This window comes from Periophthalmus magnuspinnatus, chromosome 17 (assembly GCF_009829125.3).
Source record: "Periophthalmus magnuspinnatus isolate fPerMag1 chromosome 17, fPerMag1.2.pri, whole genome shotgun sequence".
NCBI classification, from domain to species: domain Eukaryota; kingdom Metazoa; phylum Chordata; class Actinopteri; order Gobiiformes; family Gobiidae; genus Periophthalmus; species Periophthalmus magnuspinnatus.
This window is the reverse complement of record NC_047142.1, coordinates 28,463,740-28,490,233: the sequence shown is the minus strand read 5'-3', so window position 1 is coordinate 28,490,233 and position 26,494 is coordinate 28,463,740. Positions and strand designations below refer to the sequence as shown.

Sequence of the window (26,494 nt, the reverse complement as noted above, 5' to 3'; positions counted from 1 at the left end):
AAAGAGAATAGTAGACAGCCATTACAGGTTGAACAGGGTCGTTAAGGCTGAAATTGGACACAATAGCTGTTTACAGTTTCAGTGTAGTTAGCTCCTCCCTTCTGACAGATATAATGCAGTGTCCAGCAGCAATCTGACCAGAACTGAAGAAAAAGTTTGGATGAGCAGCGAAACGTCTTCACTCCTAGTTGACAAATTTAAATTTAGTCTTTTGTTCTTTTCCTTTGGATTGTATGTGTGAATTTATTCCTTTCGGTTTGAATTATTGAACACAATTTGATGCCCGGATAAAGTGTGGGTGCATTCATAGCCATGGGAATGTAATTTTGGAAGGAGGTGCTGAGATATTTTTTCTTTATTTATTTTTCAAGGAATGCAGATACAATTTTGCGTTTATACTGTCGGCCTTTGCCACAAACACAATCAGCTTCTGGACCCTCGTAATCATGCGTACAAAATAAATCAGACCACAAAAATCAGAGCATTAGTGCTCTTTCTCTCTAGGTCAGAGCAACAAAAATGAAACTTGCACTCTACATGTGAAAATGTCCCCACTCTTTTGGCAATAGTCAACAGGGTACATGCCAAACATAAATATCATTTTTTTAACAGCATAGCGTTATGGCAGTGTAAGAAAGTTCGTTTCTGGTGTAAGCATCAAAGAGGACCAAAAATCAGAAATATAAAGGGTTTTAATGAGTTCTACAAAGGTAAAGTGAAAAATGAAGCAGAGGACTGTCAGGAAAGGACAGGAAGTGAGAGTCCTGAGGTGTGCCTGTTGACAGTTTTTACAGAGTCTCCCAATTTATGTGTGTGTGCGTATGCATTTGAGAAGGGTCCTTCTTCTGGTCTGCACGGCATCCTGGTAAGATCCACGCGGGTCTGCACAGCATCTTTATGAGTTCCCATGCATCCCCTAGTGTCCACGTGTCAAAATACCAGTTTGATGTAGCGCTGCACTGCTAGAAAATACCTTACAGCAGCAACACATGACTTATCGGTCTTTATCTGGCTGCACTGCCCACATGTGGGTCACTGCTGACCACACCTGTAACCTCCCTGAACCTAATACATCCATGCCCTGGATGTCCACCATCATAATCTGCTCTACAACATTGTCATGCAGGTCTGTGCCCAGCATGTAAAAGCAAGTGGTGCACCAATACTGTCCTGCTCAGTTGAAGACAAATCCAACTCTGTGACAGAGGTTTTCTCACCATCTGAACATTTAGCCCTGCTATATCACCCTCACTTTAACCTTCAAGCAAACAGTTTACTGCAGAAACGATTCAAATAAGGTAGTTTTCAGACTGCCACTAGGCAGGTCGATGTAAAAGAGCACTCCTTTGAGAGCGGTGCTCGGGCCGGTGTGAACCCAACAGTTGGCCTCTAGACCACAGTAAACGGCCGCTTCGAGACCACTTGATAGAGGAGCTCTGGGAGTGGCTCCACCCGCATACTGGAGCGGGACAAGTGCGGTTTGAACGTGGCCAGCCTCGGGCCGACCAACGCAGTTTGCGACGGTAAAACTGCTTGATTTTGAACAAAAAAGTGCTGGGACTAGTCTCCTCCTGCCTCTGTCTGCACAGGTATGCCTGGGTCTGTCTGTGTATCATTCAAAAATCTTTTTCTCCGCCACCACCACTCGACTGTAAATCGCACCAGTGTCTGCTGCAGGTCCTAGCTCGATGAAGCCATCAGGACAACATCATCTGCAAACAGCAGAGGTGAGATCTGTGGTTCCCAAACCAGACCCCCTCTGGCCCCTGGCTGCACCTAAAAATTCTGTCCACAAACACAATGAACAGAACTGGTGACAGAGGGCAGCCATGGTGGAGTCCAACATGCATTGGGAACAAGTCTGACTTACTGCTGGCAATGCAAACACAGCTCCTGCTCCGGTCATACAGGGACTGGACAATCCTGAGCAAAGGGCCCCAGACCCCATACTCCTGGAGCACCCTCCAAAGGACACCACGAGGGACACGGTCAAATGCCTTCTCCAGATCCATGCGTACAGTTCTCACGATGTATTTAGCCACAGGTGAAATAAAAGACCACCTCGTGCAGGGGAAGCGAGAGTGTGTGCAGGTATTCATGGGGCTCTCTCCGCTTTAAGCGCATTGTCATAGAATTAAGTTCTTTGATCAGTTGATGAACTCTTACGAGGGTCACGATGCGTGTTTGGGGTGAATGATGTGTGTGAACAAGGCCGACCCAGAAGTAAAATAACCAGAACTAAATCTAGCATGCACTGTGGTCGCTCCAGAGCCACGAAAATGTGTGAAAACCACCTCAAATTTTGCTCAGGGCAGATGCAGCAACCAACAGCCTTCTTGTGGTTTTCTTGTAATCTAGCAGGAACACCCCAGCACCCCTATTTCCCACAGTTAGGGGTGCGCCTGGGACTTGTCACCAGGTTTGGACACTGCAACTGTTATAAAATCTTAGCACAGTGGTTCTTAACCTTGTTGGAGGTACTGAACCCCACCTGTTTTATATGCACATTCACCGAACCCTTCTTTATTGAATATAAAATATGATTTTTTTTTTCAAATTCAAGACACATGCAGAGGCATGGGGCTCTTTAAATATGTTACTGTCATTACGGTAATGTCCTTCCGTGGTCCCTCGAAGATGTCCAATCAGAGCGTAGTTGTCGCCAGGATCCTCCCAGTCAATGCTGGGGCATCACTTTGGCCGAGTCTCATGCTGTATCTCAGTTCACCAAAGTGCCCTTAAATGCGCCGTAATAAGTCGGATGGGTACTACAATAGGCACATCGAAGGGTGCATTTGTCAAATTGGGACACGGCCGGCTTCTGGAGATGCTCGCAGTCCGCAAATCATATGAGTCGGGTGCGTGTCTTGACCTCCGCTGAACCCCTGAGACTGACTCACCGAACCCCTAGGGTTCAATCGAACCCAGGTTAAGAACCACTGTCTTAGCAACAGAGCTGTGTTTGTTGTTGGGTGATAAGTGATTTTCTGTTTGAGATTTAAGTAAATGGCTAGAGGCCGCACTGCAACTGTTTGATTTGATGTTTCATTACTGTTAATGGCAGTAAATGCAGGCATGGCTGCATCACTTTACCCTTAGTGCAAAAAGGTAAGGAGCCGTTACACTGTAGTTTGAGCAAACAAAAATATACAAATAAAAACAGCTAGCGAAAAAAAATCTATTCAATTGTTTCTATTGAACAAAATTCAACACAATAAAATAAAAATCGCTACATTTGAAGCATTTATAATCTGTTTGAAATACTTATTACATTTTTAAACGGGTACTTCAATAGTTGTTCCGGTATACATCACTAGACTGCACATGTGCACATTAGCTCACTTCCTCATTTAGTGTCGAAGTGTTGTAGTGACTTGCTGCAATGGGATGTCTCAGTTTTGGTACATGTTTATTTCTCTGCTCTCTTGTAATTAAAGGTAAGTTAAATAATATCCATTCATATCCATGCAGTAGTTTGATGTTCAGATGTTAGAGTTGTGACAGTTTCATCAAAGGGCTTATCAATCACATGCAAATGTTTAACAATGTGTGCTTCTTCCTTGTTCACAGTACAGGCAGATATAATCTAGCAGCAACTAGAATGTTAACTACATAACACCACTTTGAAAGCTTAAAGATGCATTATGTCATTTTTTGGTGTGTGTCTCAAATCAAAAGGCAACCCATCTTAATTTTAGGATGCATGTTTTTCAAGATCATAATCTTATAATTAGCTACAACTTCTCAATTCAATTCAACTTTATCTATATAGCATATTTAAAACACAACGGAAACCACCCAAAGTGCTTCACACAAAAGTCGTCTTCTGAGCCGTGTCTGTGGTCTATTGAGAAACACAGTTAGTAAATGTCTAGATGCCATTTGAGGTTTGTTGACCAGAGCTTGGCGTGCGTGCTTTCTGCATGTAGTATTTTAGAGTATTTTATTATTCTGACTATCCACTTATTGGGGTGTGGTGTTGCGGGTGTGTTACTTTGAGTTTAAAATGTGTGAAGACTACTAAAGAAATGTATTAGAATACTCTTCTAATTCTGACCAGTTGAGTAATGGTAAATTATTTATTACACTGATGTTGATGGGCCTCTTTCATGAAGTGTTCTTTAGAGCAAATTTGTGCTTTAGAGTTTCTTACAAACATTTTTGGCATTCACAAAATATTTTCTGAACTGAAAATGTTCTTCTGGAAGAACAAATCCTACAAATCCTAGTCAGAAGCACTCGTAATAACAAACAATCCACAGTTTTAGAATATTATTACTCTGATAACGCAACAAAAAATGTAATTCCTCCATGATTGTTCATGTTATACATTTTCTTAAATTATCTTTTATAAAAATATTACTCTGTGATCTAATAACATTTATGAAGAGTTTTAGAGCCTGTGATCTTTTGTTTTTCTTCTTTTAATAAATTTTTTCAAATACAATGTACAATACATACTATATAAAGATATATAATTTATAAAATAAACAAATCAAAAGTACAGAGTACATAAATTATTATTAATGATAATAATAATGATTATATTATATATTAATAGTCTTAATGGGGAGATAGTTGTAACGCCAGGGGAAGGGTGAAATAGTCAAATGTCACATAAAAAATTTACATTTATAAATAAAAATGTAAAAATTCAATTGTTCCAGGATTTCCAGGGCTCTGACACCTTTATATAAAATATTCACAATTACAGTCTCCTAATGGGTGAAACAAGTGACATACAAAGAGAAAGGTACAGATGGCTTCATACAAAGTTAAATATCTCTTCCAAATTTTGGCTGCATCTCCTAAGAAAATTATAAGTAGGAAATGGCTTAACCCCAAATACCAACGAAATCACGAAAATGACCCACGCACACAGGCTCGACAGCGCCAAATACAAAAATCTAAATTTTCAAATGAATTGGGAGCTGACTCGCATATTTCGCCATATCAAAGCCAAATTTGCACCAGTGATAGAGCTCATGGAGCCAAGCAAAAAAAAGCCAATCATAGTGCTGCCCTAGGGCGGACATGAAGCTGGCCATATTGAATCGAAAATTCGCCAATCTTTTCACTGCATGTATTCAAAATGTATCTACTCCCAGGTTTTTGGTCCAAATGAGCTCAGATTTCACAGGCCACATCTAGACACATGGGGTTTCATAAAACATCCATGTTTTCTCCAAATTCCACACGGTTCGCCCGTACGCCGCCGCCGAAAAACACCTTCATTTCCTGTTTTTTCGATGTCCTCTCACGATTAGGGGCACTGGTCTACAGAGCTCACATTCACATCACATATGTGTGATTGGGGCATGAATGGAATGCAATATTAATTTTAATCAAAATGAACACTATAGCGCCCCCTACCATGGGGGTGAAATGCCAACATTATCGAATTCCTACGAAATTTGGAGAATAAATTGGCTGCAAGATATGGACCAAAAAATAATATTATGGGCATATGTCATTTTTCACGCTTGGCCACCAGGGGTGCAAAGACTCCAAAAAAAAAACCACTTAAAAATTTCTTACACGCACATACATTGGTCAAGACAGCTGAAATTCACATCACACATGTGATATGAGGGCATTAATATTATAAACTATTAATTGTTATAAAAATGTGCACTATAGCGCCCCCTACCCCAGAGGTGAAACGCCAACATTATCCAATTCCTACGAAATTTGGGGAATCAATTGGTGACATGAGAAGAACCAAAAAATGACATTATGGCCATGGGTCATTTTCCAGAGTTGGCCACCAGGGGTACAAAGACTCATTCATGGGGCATGAATGGAATGCAATATTAATTTTAATCAAAATGAACACTATAGCGCCCCATACCATAGGGGTGAAATGCCAACATTATCGGATTCCTATGAAATTTGGGGAATGAATTGGGGGCATGACGTGGATCAAAAAATAATATTACAGGCATAGGTAATTTTTCACACTTGGCCACCAGGGGTGCAAAGACTCCAAAAAAAAATCATTGAAAAATATATGACATGCACATGCATTGGTCTGGACAGCTGAAATTCACATCACACATGTGACATCAGGGCATTAATAGAATGCAGTATTAATTGCAATCAAAATTAACACAATAGCGCACCCTACCATAGGGGTGAATCGCCAACATTATTGGATTCCTACGAAATTCGGGGATTAAATCGGTGGCATCAGAAGAAACAAAAAATTACATTATGACCATCAGTCATTTTCCACGGTTGGCCACCAGGGGTGCAAACACTAAAAAAAAAATCATTAAAAAATTTCTTACTCGCACATACATTGGTCTAGACAGCTGAAATTCTCATCACACATGTGATATCAGGGTATTAATAGAATGCACTATTAATTGTTATCTAAATGAACACTATAGCGCCCCCTACAGTGTTGGTAAAATACACAACTTTGTCCGATTGGCATGAAACTTGGTGAGATCATTATGGGACTCAAAAGGGGCAAAAAAGTTCATTGCACCATACCTGTATTATGCACGAGGTTGCCGGTTCAACGCCGTGGACAGCCATTGTAATGCGATGGCCACACTGCGCCATAGAAACTGTGTGAAGGGGGGCGGATAGCGGCCGTGGGCGCAGTGACCGGCCCCGGGTGGTCGCGTGTGTGGGGGGGGGGGGGGTTGCGCGGGGGGCGAGGGCCATCATTGCCGCTTGCGGCTTTAATTACCTTTATTCTGCCCGGCCCACTTTTTTCATAAAATCAACTAAACTACACTTTCTTTGTGGTGGCACTTCTAGGTATTTTCTGAATTCCGTTCCTTTCAATGGAAAATATAGGAAAAGTTTTGGCGCCAATATATAATATAAAGTAGGCTGATTTGTGTCAATTGTTCAGTGTTTATGTGCAACAACAAGTCAACATTGCACCAATTCTCTGTAAGCTTTAAAACAGTTCTATCGTCCTATAGAACTTATTTACTGCCAAGATATAAGAGAATAAGGTGAATAGAGGTTATGCAGATGATGTCACAACATTCTGCATTTTCAGAATGAGTGGCAACATTATATAAATGTCAATGGTACATTTCAATTTATATTTTCATTTACATAAAAATGTATATGTATTTAGTGAGAAACATCATCTAAACTTCCATATAGGGGCAATATGGGCTTTGCATTATGACGTGTGAAAGAGTGAGCAAGTGAAAGAGGAAGCAGGAGTGCATCTACAGACTAAAAATGTCCAAACACGAGCACACTGTGGGTTATTTAAGTCACTAACTTACTGAAATATGCCACAGCTGTCAGCTTTTTTATCATGCTTTTCACAAGTAGCAGACTCTGGGGGCACATACGAGACAGCTCTCATTACTGATGGGACTTGTGGCTCTTTGGTGTGATCCGTTCACTTCAAAAATCCAATGTGAGAAATCATTTTATCTACAAACTAATCACAGAAAAATGACCAAGACTAAGATGTGTTTAAAATGGTTCAGACTGAGAGTGGGAGGGTATAATCTTTGAAATGATGCATAACCTAAAGAAAACTTTGCACTACAATAATAATGTAGGTAATGTAGGTAACATGGTAATGTTTGACATTATTTGTGAAAATACATAACTTACAATTATGGAGAAATTAGAATTTTGCTTTAAATTATCAGAGTAAAAATATTCTAAAACAGCAGATTTTTTTTTGTTTGTTATGAGTGCTCCTGACTGTTCGTAGGATTTGTTCTTCCAGAAGAATATTTTTAGTTCAAAAAATATTTTGTGAATGCCAATGTCAAAAAGCCTTAAGAACAAAAGTGTTTGTAAAAACACGACATGAAAAGTCCCATTTTTGTCTGTAATGCTCAGAATGTGAAATGTTACTACAGTTTAATAATATATGTAAAAACTAAATATGTTGTTTGTACATGACATTTAAAACAAGAAAATCAAGTCAGCAGTAGTATTCATTGTAGACACACTCACATTTATCACGGACACACACTCTACATCAGACACACTCACAGTTATCACTGATCAAATCTGATTCAGACACACATCAGACACACTCACTTTTATCACTGACACGGACTCTGTATTGGACACATATCAGACACACACATATTTATCACTGATACACACTCTGCATCAAACACACATCAGACACACTCACATTTTTCGCTGATACACATGCTAACTCACACACACACGCATAAGACACACTCAAATTTATCACTGACACACACTGCATCACACACACACATCAGACATACTCACATTTATCACTGACGCACACTCTGTATCACACACACATCAAACAATCATATTTTTCACTGACACACGCTGCATCAGACACACATTAGACACACTCACATTTATCACTGACGCACTCTGCATCACACACACACATCAGACACACTCACATTTATCACTGACGCACACTCTGTATCACACACACATCAAACAATCATATTTTTCACTGACACACGCTGCATCAGACACACATTAGACACACTCACATTTATCACTGATACACACTGTATCACAAACGTCAGACACACTCGCATTTATCACTGATATACACTGTGCATCAGATGTCTGTTATAGACCCTCAGTCATCCAGGTCTGATCCATAGCAAACAACGAAGTTCAAATCTGTCAACTGAACAAATCGTTGTAGGACCGAAGACGTTTCGTGTTCATCCAAGCTGGTTGTCAGTTCTGGTCAGAATGCTGGTGACCACTGCCTTATATCTATCTGACACACACTGCATCAGACACACAGTGCCTGCAGTAGATTTTGTCCACTCCTTGGCCAAAAGAGTGAGACGCTGAAGACGAGGAAAGCGGGCAAGGGCCTTGGTGCGCCTTCGGAGACGCGGCGCTCGCACGTCCTTACCTGGGATTTTCCTCTCTAACGTTTGCTCACTCAGCAACAAGTCAGACGAACTGGCGCTGCTGATGAGGAGAAACAAGGACTTTTCTTTCTCTTGCGTCTTATGCTTCACAGAGACATGGCTCAATGAGCGTATACCGGACTGCGCGCTTCATATGGAGGGATTCCAGCTCCTCCACGCGGACAGACAACGAGGACTCTCCGGGGGAAAGACGAAAGGTAGAGGTGTCTGTTTCTACATCAACAACGCCTGGTGTACGGATGTGACTGTGATCTCCCAACACTGCTCTCCCGCCGGAATATCTGTTCATTAACTGCAGGCCTTTCTACTCTCCACGTGAGTTCACTTCATTCATTCTGGCCGCTGTTTACATCCTTCCGTGCGCGGACACGCACGAGGCCCAGCGCGTGCTCGCGGAGCAGATTCTGAATGTGGAGCGAACCTTCCCGTACTCTTTCTGATCGTCCTGGGGGATTTCAATAAGGGAAATCTGAGCCAGGAACTGCCCAAGTACAAACAGTTTATTAAATGCCCGACGAGAGAGCAGAAGACGCTGGATCACTGTTACACAACGGTCAGTGGAGCCTACAGAGCCGTGCCCCGCGCTGCTCTAGGATTGTCTGATCACGTCATGGTTCACCTCATCCCTGCTCACAAACAACGGCTGAAACTCTCCAAACCTGCTGTGAGGACTTCTAAGAAGTGGACCAGTGAGGCTGTGGAGGAGCTTCGCACCTGTTTGGACACTACAGACTGGGATGTGTTCAAGGCTGCCACAGACAGTTTGAGTACACAGACACTGTGACACACATTCAGTTCTGTGAGGACAGCATCATTCCATCAAGCACCAGGGTGACTTTTAACAACGATAAACCCTGGTTCACACCTAGACTGAGACATCTGAGGAGGGAAAAGGAAATGGCTTTCAGAGCAGAAGATCGTGAAGGCTACAGGCGTTGCAAGTGTGCATTTAGCAAAGAGGTGGAAAAGGCTAAAGCTAAATACAATACACCTCTGGAGCAGCATTTCTCCACCAACGACTCTGCTTCTGTCTGGAGAGGGCTTAGGCAAATCACCTACTACAGGCCCAAAGCCCCTCCCGCTGTGGACAACAAACAACTAGCAGAAAAGTTAAACAGCTTTTATGTGAGGTTTGAGGTCTCACACCCCTCCCCCTCCTCCCTCACCATCATGGACATTACCTCCAAACCCACCTCAGATCCCTCCTCCTCCCCCACTGCGCTCACAGTTTTGGAGCAGGACGTGACTAAGCTTTTTAGGTAGCACAACCCCCGTAAGGCCGTGGGTCCAGACGGTGTCTCTCCTTCCACCCTTAGACACTGTGCTGAGGAACTGGCTCCTTTCTTCACTGGACTTAATGACTACAGACCTGTGGCGCTGACGACTGTAGTCGTGAAGTCATTTGAGCGCCTGGTCCTGCACCACCTCAAGTCTTTCTCTTCCCCCCTCTTGGACCCTCTGCAGTTTGCCTACAGAGTCAATCGTTCTGTAGACGACGCCATCAACCAGCATCTGGACTCCCCGGGAACCTACGCCAGGATCCTGTTTGTGAACTTCAGCTCTGCGTTCAACACCATCCTCCCTGCTCTGCTCCAGGACAAGCTCGCTCAGCTCAATGTGCCTCTCTCCACCTGCAGGTGGATCACAGACTTCCTGACGGACAGGAGACAGCGCGTGCGGCTGGGGAAGAATGTCTCGGACACTCAGACTATCAGCACAGGATCTCCATAGGACTGTGTACTTTCTCCCCTGCTCTTCTCCCTGTACACCAACTGCTGCACCTCCAGCCACGACTCCATCAAACTGGTTAAGTTTGCGGATGACAACACCCTCATCAGACTCATCTCGGACGACGATGAGTTTGACTACAGGAGGGAGGTGGACCAGCTGGTGTCCTGTTGCAGCAGGAACAACCTGGAGCTTAACACCCAGAAGACAGTGGAGATGACTGTGGACTCCAGGAAAGTCACAGCCCCCCTGCCTCCCCTCACCCTGACGGACTCCCCCATCACCACTGTGGACTCTTTCCGCTTCCTGGGCACCTGCATCACCCAGGATCTCAAGTGGGAGCCAATCGTCAGCTCCCTCATCAAGAAAGCCCAGCACAGGATGTTCTACCTGTGGCATCTAAGGAAACGCAAGCTGCCGGTCCAGATGATGGTGCAGTTTTACACGTCCATCATTGAGTCCATCCTCACCTCCTCCATCACTGTGTGGTTCGCTGGGGCCACAGCCAGAGACAGACAGAGACTGCAGTGCATTGTGCTGAGAAGGTGATTGGCTGCAGCCTTCCATCTCTACAGGACCTGTACCTATCCAGGACTCGGGGGCGAGCAGGCCGTATAGCAGCTGACACTTCTCACCCTGGACATGAACTATTTGAGCCACTTCCCTCTGGCAGGAGGCTACGGTCCATTGGGACCAGAACCTCTCATCATAAGAACAGTTTCTTCCCCTCTGCAGTTTGTCTCATGAACACTTTATAATATTTGCACAAAACTGGACTCTTTTTAACACCGGTCACTTTAATAAGTCATGTTTGCACTGTTGTTCTGATGTTGCTATCGTATATATTTTCTACCTTTAAGTATTTTATTTTATTTTTTAAGCATATCTTTTTTAACTTCGTGCATGCTCTTATTTGTATTTATTCAGAGTATTTTATGTTGCACTTTATCACTGAAGTAAGTTCCTAGTTTGTGAACTGTGTTCACAAACGATGGCAATAAAAGGATTCTGATTCTGAGGGGAGGGGCTAAACACACTGAAACTGTAAACAGCTGTTGTCTCCAGTTTCAGCTGAGACTACCCTATTCAGCCCTTAATGACCCTGCTATTGTTCTGGATGGTGTTATAGATGGGGGAGAGATTATGTCTCAGACCCCCATTCCTGTTTAAGGAAGGATTTCTCTTTCCTAACAAAAATAGCTTCTTTAACTCCCCTCTCAAACCATTTCTTTTCTCTGGCTAAGATCTGAACTTCACTATCTTCAAAGGAGTGGTTAGTGGCTTTGAGATGGAGATGTACGGCGGACTGGGGTCCAGAGGAACTCTCCCGCCGGTGTTGGTACATCCTCTTATGGAGCAGCTGTTGTGTGTCTGTTGTGTGTCTGAAAAACATCAGAGAATTTTCAGACAGTATGAGATTCCTGTCTTTTTCAAACCCACAAACACTTTAAAGCAAAAATTGGTCATCCTAAGGACAAAACCCCAAGCCATAAACAAAATAATGTAGTCTACTCCGTTCAGTGTAGTGAAGAGTGCAGTGAGAGAAAACTAAACACACACTCTGCATCAGACACACAGACATACTCATATTTTTCACTCATACACACTCTGCATCAGACACACATCAGACACACTCACATTTATCACTGACACACACTCTGCATCATACACGCATCAGACACAATCACATTCATCACTGACACACACTGCATCACACACAGACACATCAGACATACTCATATTTTTCACTCATACACACTATGCATCAGACACACTCACGTTTATCACTGACACACACTTCGCATCACACGCACATCAGACACACTCACATTTGACATTAACAGAGACTCTGCTTGAGACACACATCAGACACAATCACATTCATCACTGACACACTCCATATCACACACACTCACATTTATCACTGACGCAGACTCTGTATTGGAGACACATTAGACACACTCATATTTATCACTGATACACACTCTGCATCAGACATACTCACTTTTATCTCTGACACACTCTGTATCAAACACACATCAGACAAACTCACTTTTATCTCTGACACACACTGCATCAAACACACATCAGACAAACTCACTTTTATCTCTGACACACACTGCATCAAACACACATCAGACAAACTCACATTTATCACTGACACACACTGCATCACACACATTAGACACACTCACATTTCTAACTGATACACATTGTCCATCAGACAATCACAGTTATCATTGACACAGTCTGCATCACACACTCATCAGACTAACTCAAGTTTATCTCTGACACACACTCAGCATCAGACACACTCACATTTATCACTGATACACATTCTGCATCAGACACACATCAGAAACACTCACATTTATCACTAATACACATTCTGCATCAGACACACATCAGAAACACTCACATTTATCACTGATACACATTCTGCATCACACACATCAGACACACTCACATTTATCACTGATACACATTCTGCATCACACACATCAGACACACTCACATTTACATTCAAACCCTATGTAAAGTCCGAAATTGTGGCAGATGGTAATGTGGGTATGTGTCGCGAGTTTAGCCTAAGTACATGTATTTATTTATATATTTATTTGACAGGGACAATGCAATCTGACACAGTTACAACATGAACATTGCAGCTGATGTGATGCATATAGAGTTTATAGCAAGAGCTAATTCTCAACTCCCGTCCCTGGTTGGGCTTCTCCACAATTCACCAATATGCAAAGTATATTAAAACACCACACCACACATCCTGCCCATGGACCACGCACAGTAAAGCTACCCCCCATGAGACTGTGAGCGACCTCAAAGGGGAATAATAAATAAATGACAAATTATAATGTTTATGCTTCAGGAACTTCTAAGCCATGTTCTAAACCTGTGGCTCATTCATAACAGTCAGGCTCATTCACATCGCTCACGTGCTCGTTCATGTCGTACCATGTGACTGCTCTAACCAATCAGAGCTTGAGTTTAGCCAAAGCTAATGATTAAAAAGTCATGCGTCATTGAACACGGCCCATTTACTTCAGTGGGTGCCATGTTTAGGACCCGTGCTTGCCTGCAGCTTGTTCATGACAGTTGGGCTCATTCATATCACGTAGCCGAAGCTTATATTGAAAAGCGTTTTTTTTTAAGACAACAAACGAATTTTGACCTGAAAAAATGCTTGTGATCTGAAAATAGGTAAAAGTTGACACAATATCGACCTTTGTGAAACCTGTTGGTGCCCTGTCAGCCCCTGTCAGTCACAGAGTGCACTGAAGTATTGTCCGTTTAAAACAACTATGAAAAGGACTGTTGGTAAAGGTGACTATTCATACTAGTATCTGCATCACAAACACACTCCACATGTTACTTAAAAAAATAAAAAAATAATGTTTCTGCTGTCCACTTATGACCCAATAAAGATTTTTTTAAAAGATATGCAAAATTAGAGCACTTAAGAAAAAAGATGTTACTTGTTTTTTTCTCTTCTGTTTCAGGTTCCAGTTCAAAACAAATATTTATACAGACCAACCACAATCTTGAGTTGCATGTCTCAAATAGTCAAATACAAACTGGTGCATTTTTTTGGAAATTCAATACCAGCAAAAATATAATAACAATGTATCCAGATAAGTCCAAATACACAGGTTCTGAATACAAGGACAGAGTGGAGTTCTTGCCTCAAAATCTGTCTCTGATACTGAAAAATCTCCAGCTCAACGACACTGGGTGCTACACAGCTGTGGCATCTAAAGATAAGGATAGCATACTCGATACATTTTTCATCACAGTTGAAGGTGAGTTCAAACATATGTCTATAATAATCACAAATACAGAGATAAATCTGATCAGTTCCATGTTGTCTCCACAGCCCCAGTGACTAAAGTAAACCTCAGCCTGGACTCTGTGTCCAACAGCTCAGAGTGTAACTTCACTGTGAGCTGCACAACTGAGGTCTACAACATCAGCCGCTCTTTCACCTGTGACACGCAAAGCTGTGAGCCCCACCCACAAACACCTGGACCCACTGAGCAGCCCCACCCACAAACACCTGGACCCACCTTTCTAGACCTGAAAAGGTCCAAGGATTCAATCATCTGTAACCATAGCAACCATGTCAGCTGGACCATTGTCACCAGGAACTATCGAGAGTTGTGTCCAAAAGGTAATGAGGCAAAAGCAAATCTGTAAACGTATAATGCTCATTTATGCTCGTGCACTTTGGAGGCACATACAGATACACAGATATAAAAACTGCACCTGTGGGCACATCTATATTTGTTGTTTTGTTGGTCTATTTCTTACATTTTGGCCAGTTCTCTAACTGTCTTTGGGCGCTCTGTGGTGGACACAGAACACAGACTTGACATTAGAAATGTTTTGGAAGTATAAATGCAGTGACTATTACTATGCCTAGAATGCATGGATCATTTACGTTGAGAAAATTGAGCATAAATGAGCTCTATGCTGTGTTCCAGTTGTCCTTGGAGGTCAGATCTCAGAGTTAAACATTGGATGTGCATTGCAGTTGAAGTCAGAAAAAACAATGGCCGGTATATTACAATAGAGCTTTTGTTGACATTATCTCCGTGTACACACAAGCAACATTGGCATAATGGTGTCTAAGAGCAAATTTATAACTGCAGAGGCTCAACCGCTGCAGGAGCATGGTCACCGAAGCAGAGAACTATAGGCAAAACAACACAAGTACCATCAAAATTTCAACTGTGGGGTAACTGAGCAGAGCCATGCTGGATTTTCTAACTCGGGCTCCGAAATGTTGAAATTCTGAGATCGCAGGGTGGTCCATATGTCATTTGACGTGGTGGAGGATGTACTTTGTTGTTGCTTAAGTAAAAGTACAGATATGGAGCAAAAAAAAAAAAAAACCTCAAGTAGATTTTTTCATGTGATACAATTTTCTTTTACTTAAGTAAAAGTATTAAAGTATCTTTTTAGAAATAGACTTAAAGAGTAAAAAGTAAAAGTATTTTGTGCAGACTTTGAGATTTAATGAAGCTTCAAATGTGGTGATTCTGATTTCAAGATTTCAGCTGAATTTTTTAAAATAGAAACATAGCAAAAGACAAAATTTAATCTGTCAACTGGACAAATCATTGTAGGAGTGAAGACATTTCTCTGCTCATCCAAGCTGCTTTTTCAGTTCTGGTCAGATTACTGCTGGACACTGCATTATATCTGTCTGAAGGGAGGAGCTAATTACAGTGAAACTGTAAACAGCTATTGTCTCCAGTTTCAGCCTTAACGACCCTGTTAAACCGTTAATGGCCTATTCTTCTTTTCGTTTGCTTTGGGTCTGAGGATGAAATCACAGATCTGTGAGAGATTATGTCTCATGCTCCCATTCCTGCTCAAGGAAGGATTGTCTTTCCTTAAAAAAAACAGCTTCTTTAACTCCCCTCTTAAACCATTTCTTTTCTCTTGCTAAGATCTGGACCTCACTAACTCAGACAATAATAAAATATACTTTTGCTTTTCAGTACAATTACAAAATGTAGTGGAGTAGAAAGTACAGATAGTGCTCTCAAATGTACTGAAGTAAAAGTAAAAAGTATCCCGTTTAAAATCTATTTAAATAAAGCACAGATGCCCCAAATTTATACTTAAGTACAGTACTTTACTACCTTTACTTCATTACATTCCACCACTGATCATGTACAAGTCGGACCTCGAAAAATCCTACCTCTGAATATGACTGGAAGACTCCTCCTCAGCTTTTAAATGTTAAGAGTGAAAAACTAACACGTATCTTGTTCTCTTTCTGCCATCAGGACACCAGACTGTTGCGTTATCCACACCCTGGACTGTTGTTCTTGTGTTTGCTTGTGTTTTCTTTTTGGTCTTTGCTGTAGTCTGTGTGCGTAAAAGACAACGGCGTGAGTATTAACCGTTACCTTAAACAAACATTACATTACTGTTTGGCATTTTCACCTCTATCCACAGCACCAACCTGTATTCTCTGCTTTTCTTACAGAGAATAGAGTGACCATTCCACAGGTAAGATTATCCTATTTCTGTTTTACAACAATATAACAACTGCATAAATTAGTGCACAGTAACAACTTGGTCTCCCAGCATGCAGCCTGCTCTGTCCTGACACAGGGGTAGAGGCAGTGCGCACATGTGCTACAGTGTGTGTCACACCAATTACAGCCTCTGTGCAACAGGTACAAAGTGGAACCCTAATATTGTACATGGAAATGAATGTTGATAAAATAAAAAATATATATATTTACAAGGTTATTCAAAAAAGAAAATATGACAAAATAAAACGTTATTCAAAAAAGAAAATATAACAAAATAAAACGTTTTATCACTAATAAGAGAATGTTCACAAAAAAAATATTTTGCTACACATGCACGGACATCAGCTTTTGTTTCTTTTATTAAGTCACTTTAGATCAATATTGCAATTTAAAATGTCCAAATTGTAGCATAATGATCCACCGTTGTCATAGATTATAGCTATAGAGTGACACAAGTAGAATACAGGGGCATTCCATGAAGCAAGCTGAAGAGAAAGCCTGGCTTCTATGAGCAGTCCAGACTTGTCAAGTCCTCAGTTCAGTTCCATCAAAGACATCTGGTCGGGACCAGGCTAACTGTCAAGATTGTTTTAGCTTTGTCTCGAAGAATGTCAAAAGAATCAGAATCAAAATATTTTCGTAGCATTTTCATTGGACATTCAGTTGTGACTAAACATGTTCAATTGCAACCACAAAGTGCTCAGAATGAGCAATAAAAATGATTCCATATTAAGTTTTATAAATCAGGGGGCTAACTACCTTTACAATTGCCACCACTGCAACCAGCATCATATGAATTGTGTTACTTTTGGTGTAACATACATCTTTGAGCAGAAATGGTGGACTGAAGTTTAATCTAGGGACCTAATGACCCATATTGATGTTCAGTTACACTCTGAACCTGGACTGGAAGATAAATTCCTAATAACTGAAGACAGTTCCGTCAGGTTGAAAATGGCTTCTGTGTCGTAAAGCCAGGTAAATGGGACCAAATAGTGCAGTATTCGGGAAAGGTTTACAGTGTTCATTTACAATTAATGGATAAAAGTACAATAGTGCGGGTTGATCTGGCGGGAAGCAGGAGGCTGGGTGCGGGCGGCGCAACGGGGCTGACAGGGCGGACAGCGCCGGGAAGGGGGGGAACAATACAAGGGACTGGAACGAAGCCGGGAGCACAGGAGCTGGGAGGAACCAGGGAGCGGGATCTGAAGAGCAGCATACAAAAATCCAATGAACAAGGTAACAGCAAGCAAATACAAAAATAACTAGAACAAGCTAGGTAGTCACGTTGACACGCGGACAATCTGGCACAGAGTGTCTGGTCCTGGCTCCTCTTATCCACAGCAGGTGGCAATGATTGTGCTGATGAGCTGCAGGTGCGCGCGGGAGGAGCCAGGGCTCAGCCCAGCTCCGGCTCCGGCAGGTGGGGGAGGGAGAGAACAGGGTAGGAAGCAAGACCAGGACCGGGAATGTACGGATCGTGACATTCTGAATGGGATCTCAAAAAACAGTGTCCAGATGATTACAGTTGAAACCTTCTCAACATTACATACAAAAAGTGCATCAGAACAACTCTGCTGCCTTTTGTTGGTCTGTTCACCAATCCCAATATTGCAATATGCTTTAATATAGTATTTGCCTGTGTCTCACAGGCTTCCTCTACGCAGCCTCTTCAGGACAGAGTTTTGGAGGAGGCTCCATCCTCCATGTACAGTCTTGTGGGATCCCACACTGCCACGGCTCCTGCCACGGCTCCTGCCACGGCTCCTGCCACGGCTCCTGCCACGGCTCCTGCCACGGCTCCTGCCACGGCTCCTGCCACGGCTCCTGCCACGGCTCCTGCCACGGCTCCAGACCAGAAGCCCGAGAGCCTGTATGCCACAGTGGACAAGCCCCCTCGACACCAGCACTAGCATACACCCTGATTGTGAAGCGTTAGTATGAATCCATTTTCCTGGGTGTGGGTGGAGGAAGTAGAGGCCTGATCAGGGATACTCAGACTTTGGTACTACTTTATTAATAACTATAGCTTAATTAACCTTAATAAACCCTGAAGAAAAACTTAATTAATAATGAACAAATGATTTATTAAGAATGACTATTAATAATAGCTAATAACTACTTAATTAAGGGGTTAGAAGCATAGACTGTATAGAAAGTGGACTATGGCAGTGTGATGTCACCCATAGCATTTGGCTCTAGTCAAATTACACTCTTCAAGGCTAGTGGTTATATAGGTGAATTTGAAGCCGAGTCCATATTTGGAATTCTGACCAAAGGGACCACTTGCACCACTGGGTTGGCGGCAGCAGGTGCTTAGCAACACTGTTAATCAAACCTGTTGCTAACGTTAGTGAGAGTGACAAAATAGTGAAACAAAAACACCAGGATCATGTAAAGCGGTTCAATACGGACATTTTAAGACCAAAATGCAGCAGCAGTAGTTACAGAGAGAAGGGACACAGGGATGGGATCTCCCCTGAACAACGCCCAGTGGGACCTCTCCTGAACACCTCTCCCGGAACACCTCCCCTGAACACATCCTCTGCTTGTGTACAGATCTCTCTATTTGCCTAGCAACAAAGTACATCTCCCACATGTTCAGAGTTAAACATGGGGAATCAGTGTGTCAGTTATGAACAGTCTTCCTGAAGATGTAAGACAGGCCTCTACTTTAACAATGTTAAGAGCCAGGCTCAAAAGGTTCTGTTTATCTGTACATATGACTGAAAGGGTTTTATTCTGCACTCTTTTCTTTTAATGTTCTTTTAGTGCTCTATTTCTGGCTACTGCCACAGCTGTTCCATAGCCGTCTGTCGTTATTTTCTGTGACCTGGGAATATTTGAGGCAACTTACATGGCGCCTATCACTATTTATGGCACCTGACGTTGTCATTTTCTAGCTGTGATTTGTGATATACTGTGGTATTTATATATATATATATATAAAATTTATATAATATATATAAAAAAAATTATATAATATATAAAAAAATATATAAATAGTCTATAATTGACTACATCTGTCTGATGCAACCTGTTTAATTTAATTATATGTTGCACATGTGACGACAGAGGCAAAAACTTGTGTGCAACAGGTTGACTTTTATTCAAACACAGAAAAACAGCTGCTTCTCCGGACTGACTGTAAACACAGCTTACACTGTACTTCTTCCTGTATATGACTGTGCAGACTTACTTTTGTAATTCCACAGTTATGTGCAGTCACTTCTGTTATATGTATTTTAAAAAAGAACAGTAGGTTCACCCTAAACTAAAAATGTAATACAAACAAGTATTGAAATTATTTTGTACCACCAGTTGACTTGAAATTACATAGGCAATAAAGACAGTAATTAAAATATATGGCTTAAAGATCTTTACAGTCATGACCAGGAGAAGCTAGCAGTATTAGCAACTAAGCTAGCTCCAGTTAACAACATTAAGATTCAAGACAACAGATGAATCTCAAAATACAACTTGGGATACTAAAACATATTCCTATACTTATATGAGTTTCCTATATTGTATATTATATCATGCTTGTGCACTTACCCCACCTGTAAAAACAGAAAAACTGCTTTTGTGAGTAAACTCCAGACCAAGAAGTCAGTCTGACTTTACTGGTATTACATCTGTAACTAAATAGTAAATGTGAGTAAGTTCCACACATAACTGAACCAAAATTCCAACATTCCAAAAGTTATGGAGGGGGTAAATGCCACAGAAGGTAGCCTCGATCAGTCATGACCAAATTCTAGTCCCTAGGTAAAAATCTTCTTGGGGGGCCAGCACTACATATTCTCTTATGAAAAATACATACAGACTTTGATCAGGGAGTTGTACTCTGTTGATTTCAATCATATCTGTCAGACAGGAGTTTTTCTGTGAAATGGGGCAAACCATACTCTAAGGCCTATTCAGACTGATAAGTGCTGATGACATTCAAATATATCTGACAGTGACGCCAATGAGAGCCAGGCCACAGTCAGTCTCTGCATGACTGTCTCAGGGATGTGACCACAGGTAGAGCTATGCAGGACTGTCTCAGGGATGTAACCACAGTCAGAGCAGGACTGTCTCAGGGATGTGACCACAGTCAGAGCAGGACTGTCCCAGGGATGTGACCACAGTCAGAGCAGAACTGTCTCAGGGATGTGACCACAGTCAGAGCAGGACTGTCTCAGGGATGTGACCACAGTCAGAGCAGGACTGTCTCAGGGATGTGACCACAGTCAGAGCACTGCAGGACTGTTTCAGGGATGTGACCACAGTTAGTGCTCTGCAGAACTGTCTCAGGGATGTGACCACAGTCAGAGCAGAACTGTCTCAGGGATGTGACCACAGTCAGAGCAGAACTGTCTCAGGGATGTGACCACAGTCAGAGCAGGACTGTCTCAGGGATGTGACCACAGTCAGAGCAGGACTGTCTCAGGGATGTGACCACAGTCAGAGCAGGACTGTCCCAGGGATGTGACCACAGTCAGAGCAGGACTGTCTCAGGGATGTGACCACAGTCAGAGCAGGACTGTCCCAGGGATGTGACCACAGTCAGAGCAGGACTGTCCCAGGGATGTGACCACAGTCAGAGCAGGACTGTCCCAGGGATGTGACCACAGTCAGAGCAGGACTGTCCCAGGGATGTGACCACAGTCAGAGCACTGCAGGACTGTTTCAGGGATGTGACCACAGTTAGTGCTCTGCAGAACTGTCTCAGGGATGTGACCACAGTCAGGGCAGGACTGTCTCAGGGATGTGTCCAGAGTCAGAGCAGGACTCTCTCAGGGGTGTGACCACAGTCAGAGCAGGACTGTCTCAGAGACGTAACCACAGCCAGAGCTCTCAAGGACTGTTTCAGGGATGTGACCACAGTCAGAGCTCTGCGAGACTGTCTCAGGGATGTGCAGACCTGAGCACAAAATTGCTGAACTTAACTCAAAATAAAACTGAAATTGTGGTGTCTGGCCAAACTAACCCACTGCTTGGGCCTGACAGTGTGAGGTCTTCTGTCCTCTTATTGTCGCTCTGCAGTGAGGATTCTTGGGCTGACTGTGGACTCCATGTTCAAACTGAACAAGCACATTAGCTCTGTCATAAAGTCCAGCTTCTTTCAGTTGAGGCTCCTTGCTAAAGTAAAATCTTCTCCAGGCAAATTTTGAAAAAGCATTTGTACTTCTGTGAGGCTGGACCAGGGCTCCCTGCAGCCCTCACAGAGTGTCCAAAACACGGCAGCTCGTCTGCTGACAAAAACTAAGACGAGACACATCAGGCCTGTGCTGTGTGACCTGTCCTCGCTCCTGTTTCATATCGGGTCAATTCAGTATATTCTCGATTGTGTTTAAATGTGTGCACTCTATGGGTACTCTTTATTTGAGGGTTACTGCAGCCCTACACTTTATGGTTTTATTGTTCTTTGCCTTTGTGTCATATTTTATATATTTTTGTTTTTGTTGACTTTTATGTGAAGCACTTTGGGCAGCTGTAGTTTGGTAGTTGTATTTTAAATGTGTTATATACAATTGAATTGAATTGTTTGTATTGTGTTTTTAATGTATTTCTTATTCTGTAAAACAATATGAATTGTACTATACAAATAAACTTGCTTTGCTCACAAGTCAATTTCGTGTAATACAACCCCTTTAAGTTGGTTGTGTCCTACAGGTTCTCAAAAGAGGTCAAAGAGGTCACAAGAGGGCGTTCATCCGAGAGAACCATTAGAGGATATTTTAAAAATCTGCATATTGAAAAAGTAAAACAGCTATTTAAAAGGTTTCCAGTGGATGTTCAACCAGCAGATGAAAGCTTATTTTTGCAGTGTGCAGTTCTGATAGTGAAAGGAGGTATTATGACAGTAGTTGAGGAAAAAGTGAATACTGTGGAGCATGTAGTGATGCAATCAGGTGCTCATCAAAGATCCTTTGGAAACATGCAGCAGAAAAAGGAGAAGAATGATCCAAGACACTCTCATATGTAACTAAAAATCCTTTATTTAAGGGACATACCGATGTGTTTCAGGCAAGCAGTAGAAAGTACCAGGTAACAGATGGTATTAATAGTGATGATAGTCACATGATGCAGTCACATGACAAGGTTAATGGATCTTTCATAAAAAGAGTCTGAAAACAATTACATGAATGACATGAACAAAGATGATTAGAGGAGGAAAGAGGAATCAGGAATCATGGAGAGAGATGTGCTGCTCAGTCTGTTTGTTCCTGTGTTACAACACAAGTACAGACAGCTGACGGCATGAGCTGTAGTTCCACAGAATACGTTTATTTACAGCTGTGTTCAGTCCTGTTTGGTCCTGTGTTTCAGCACATATACAGTGATGAGCGCTGACAGCATGAGCCACAGTCCCACAGAATACATTTATTTACAGTGGTTCATCTTTGAGATGGAGATATATAGCAGACTGGGGTCCAGAGGAGCTCTCTCAACAGTATTGGTACATTCTCTTATTGAGAGGCTGTTCCGTTTCTCCAGTGTAACACTCACTGCACTCTTCATTACACTGAATGGAATAGAACACATTACTTTGTTTGCAGCTCGGGATTTTGTCCTTTGGGTGAACCAGTGAGCAGCAAAACTTCACAATAACTTTTTGTCCAGTTAACAGAATAGATTTTTTCTTTTACTATGGATCATACCTGGACTGTTTTTTGGTTGTGCTGCTTGGTTGTTCTTGTATTGTTTGCTTGTTATATTTTGTTGTGCTGCTTACTTGTTGTATTGTTTGGTTGTTGTGCTGCTTAGCTATTGTGTGTGTTTGGTGGTTATTTGGCTGTTGTATTTTGTTGTCCTGGTTGGACAGCGGTTCTTGCATTGTTTGCTTGTTGAGTCATTTGGTTGTTTGTTGTTCTTGTATTGTTTTCTTGTTCTGTTGGTTGTGTTCCCTTGTTATAGTTTCATTCTTGTGTTGTTTGCTTGGTTGTAGTTGTTTCTAGTTACCTTTTAAACAATTTTGAACATCATTTTAGATCAGCATTTTGTATAAATTAAACAGGTTAAACCTAAATTGAGTAGTTTTAAACCAGTTTCTGTTGTGAGTTTGTGTTTAGGAAAGAGCAGGGACTGCGTGACACACATGTGGACTGGGACGAATGGGACTTCGGCTGTACTCAGTATCGCACATAGCACAATTCATACAAAGTCATTCAAAGTATTTTACAGAACAATAAAGACATTAAAATCACCATACAAAAAAAAAAAAAAAATCTTTGAGAAGAGTGCAGCTATTTTCAATTTAAATTGCAATGCCACCTAGAGTTAAGGAGTCCAGGGCTCCGTTCTAAATTGCAGGTAGGTAGTGGTAGGTCATTTGAAGCCGAGGCATCGAAGCTTGTACCGAGTAATAGGTGGCGTGTCAAATGAAGCCCTGCTTCGAGGCTTGAGTCAGATTGCTAAAAAACATGTGACCGGCGTAAAGCGAGGCCTCACACTGGTCATGTGACTGGTTTAGGCTACGTGTCACTTCTAAATAAAAGCGCGCAGCACCTCACGGTTCGTTGTGGGTGTCGTAGGTTGGTTGTAGTTTGAGCGACTCAGTGACAGATAGTAATAAAGTGTTAGGCATAAAGCGTTCCTTCACTCATAATTTGTTAATTCAGTATACTTAGAGAATCGTGTTGGGAATGGCAATGAAACATAAAGTACAATTTAACAAGTGAAGACATTCAGCAATTGATAAAAAGTTACAAATCTATCACAAAATTGCCATGGAATAGGTGGCACGATGTTGCTAATGATGTGTCTAACCTGGCAAACACGGAGCATGTAGGTCTGGAAAGTAAAATGTTGGGGGATCGAGATTTGCTGCTCTATTACTGAAAAATTTTATCATTAATGTCAATACAGAATTGTCTTACAGACAAAATAACTTTTACTTTAATAAAATACGTTTTTATTCAGTGTAAGACACTACCACTTTACCTGCTTCACTTGTTTATGACCACAACATGTTGCACACTTGCATATGCTTGAGATTCCCAAAACGCACATGATCTGGGAATGCGAGGCTTCGCTTTTGTGAACATGACGTCATCGCTTCATTTACGGTGTCGCTTTACCCACGCACTCCCATATAAACCACTTTCTTTCACTTTACATTCACATTCGCTTTATTAAAACTTTGCTTTTGAAGCTTATATTTTTAGGACTGGTAGAAGTTCAAATGAGCCAAGTTTAGTTTACGGTTCGAGGTTTGTAAAAACTGCTAAAGTAGTTTAGTAATTTTAAAGTGGTTCAGTTCTGATGAGTTGTATAAAAGCAACACAGGCACAGACAGTCTTTAGAAACGTGTTGGATTGTGTTTGCGCTTGTTAGGCCCGAGCCCCTACAGGGCGTAGGGCCTATTGCTTCCGCAACGATGAGTGCGAAGCAGCACCGCGACCTTGCACAGACTCCTGTGTCCTAGCAACCCATACCGTAGGCATGGGTTTGCATATTTGTTGTTGCTAGCATGCCAGCGTCAACATTGAGTCAATGGGCGAAGCCCATTGACTCAATGTTGACTCAATGTTGACGCTGACGCAGCACGAAGCGCTCATGTTCCCAAACACACTCCTGGCATTGAGCCCTATCCAAGCACCCATGCCGCAGGCATGGGCCATACTTGTTACTGCTAAAATGAATGGAAGTCAGTGGGAGGTCAATGGCGGACCCCGACGAATGACGAGCGCTAACGCGCTCGTCATTCGCCATTGACCCCACGGTGACGTGGGGAAAGTCGAGAGCTTTCAAAAAACGTATAATATGCCATTGTAATGTTATCGGATATATTGTTTTTGCTAAAAATATTATTATTTTTTTTATTTATTTTTTATTCTTCTGCTCTTTGAGCAGTAATTTGACCCCCTGAACATATTCAAAAACTCACCAAATTTTGCCCAAAATTCAGGTCTGGCGAAAAATTAATTTTTTTATGTGGTGCATCATTGGGCATAAAAAAATGGCGCGACAGCGCCCCCTGCAAAAGTCAAAATACATTGCGTCAATGGGAGACGTCCCGACGTCAACGTTGCCGTAGAGCCACGAAATTCGGTACACGCATTGTTCAAGTGATGCCAAAAAAAAAAAGATTATTATGGCCACGCCCTCGGACGCACCGGAAGTCGGTCATCTTGGATTGAAAATTCCAAAATGCCGAGTCAGCGTTTTCGCTGACGTCGCATTTTCGTCAACTCCTCTGAAGGCGCTTCACCTGCAGGGCTGAAATTGACTGTACACCATCTAGACAAGTGGGGCATCAAAAGTTATCCAATTTATGATGATCCCTATAACGGTTTCCGTGCGGCGAAGCCGCAAATTTCCATCGGAATTTTTGCAATTTTCAAAAGTCCAAATTTGCTCCCGTTTGCGCATGCAAAGTCCGATTTGGCTCAAATTCGAATCAGTTGTAAAACTTTCGGGCCTAAAGCTACTCATTATCACAGAAACTAAATTGGCGCGATAGCGCCCCCTACAGAACATCTAATAAATTTGTATGGAAGGCCAAAAATTTAGTTTTCCCAAATGTTACCAAATTTGACACAAAATTCCATTGGGTTATCCCAATCAATAAAGTCAATCAGACCCATGTGTTTTTTTGCACCGTGTTGCCATGGCAATGCACCAAAGTGCCAATGTTATCCTAATGGGAAACCTTCCAATTTTTCCCATTCATGGGAAAAATATTAGTTTCATGGAATAATGTGAAATTTGGCACCATGACTCTTCATGTCATCCTGATCAAAAAAGTCAATCAGACCCAAGTCATATTTTTCACTGGGTTGCCATGGTGATGCGCGAAAGCGCCCATGTTATCCTAATGGGAAAATT

At 42.0% G+C, this 26,494-nt stretch overlaps 1 protein-coding gene across 1 annotated transcript; it reads left to right on the top strand.

The window, feature by feature from the left end:
• Positions 1 to 3,361: 3,361 nt before the first annotated feature.
• LOC117384820 (uncharacterized) lies at positions 3,362 to 18,722 on the top strand. The gene is made up of 6 exons (XM_055228521.1): positions 3,362 to 3,437; positions 14,126 to 14,425; positions 14,500 to 14,793; positions 16,421 to 16,525; positions 16,624 to 16,646; positions 18,328 to 18,722. Exons 1-6 carry the CDS (start codon positions 3,383 to 3,385, stop codon positions 18,586 to 18,588), a joined length of 1,038 nt encoding a protein of 345 aa, XP_055084496.1. The 5' UTR covers positions 3,362 to 3,382; the 3' UTR covers positions 18,589 to 18,722.
• The last annotated feature ends 7,772 nt before the right edge of the window (positions 18,723 to 26,494 follow it).

Bases quoted from the DNA above. Each gene is read 5' to 3' on its own strand.
- LOC117384820 (XM_055228521.1), top strand. From the start codon at position 3,383: ATGGGATGTCTCAGTTTTGGTACATGTTTATTTCTCTGCTCTCTTGTA. The intron at 14,426-14,499 runs GTGAGTTCAAAC...TTGTCTCCACAG, and splicing joins ATTTTTCATCACAGTTGAAG to CCCCAGTGACTAAAGTAAAC. The intron at 16,526-16,623 runs GTGAGTATTAAC...CTTTTCTTACAG, and splicing joins TGTGCGTAAAAGACAACGGC to AGAATAGAGTGACCATTCCA.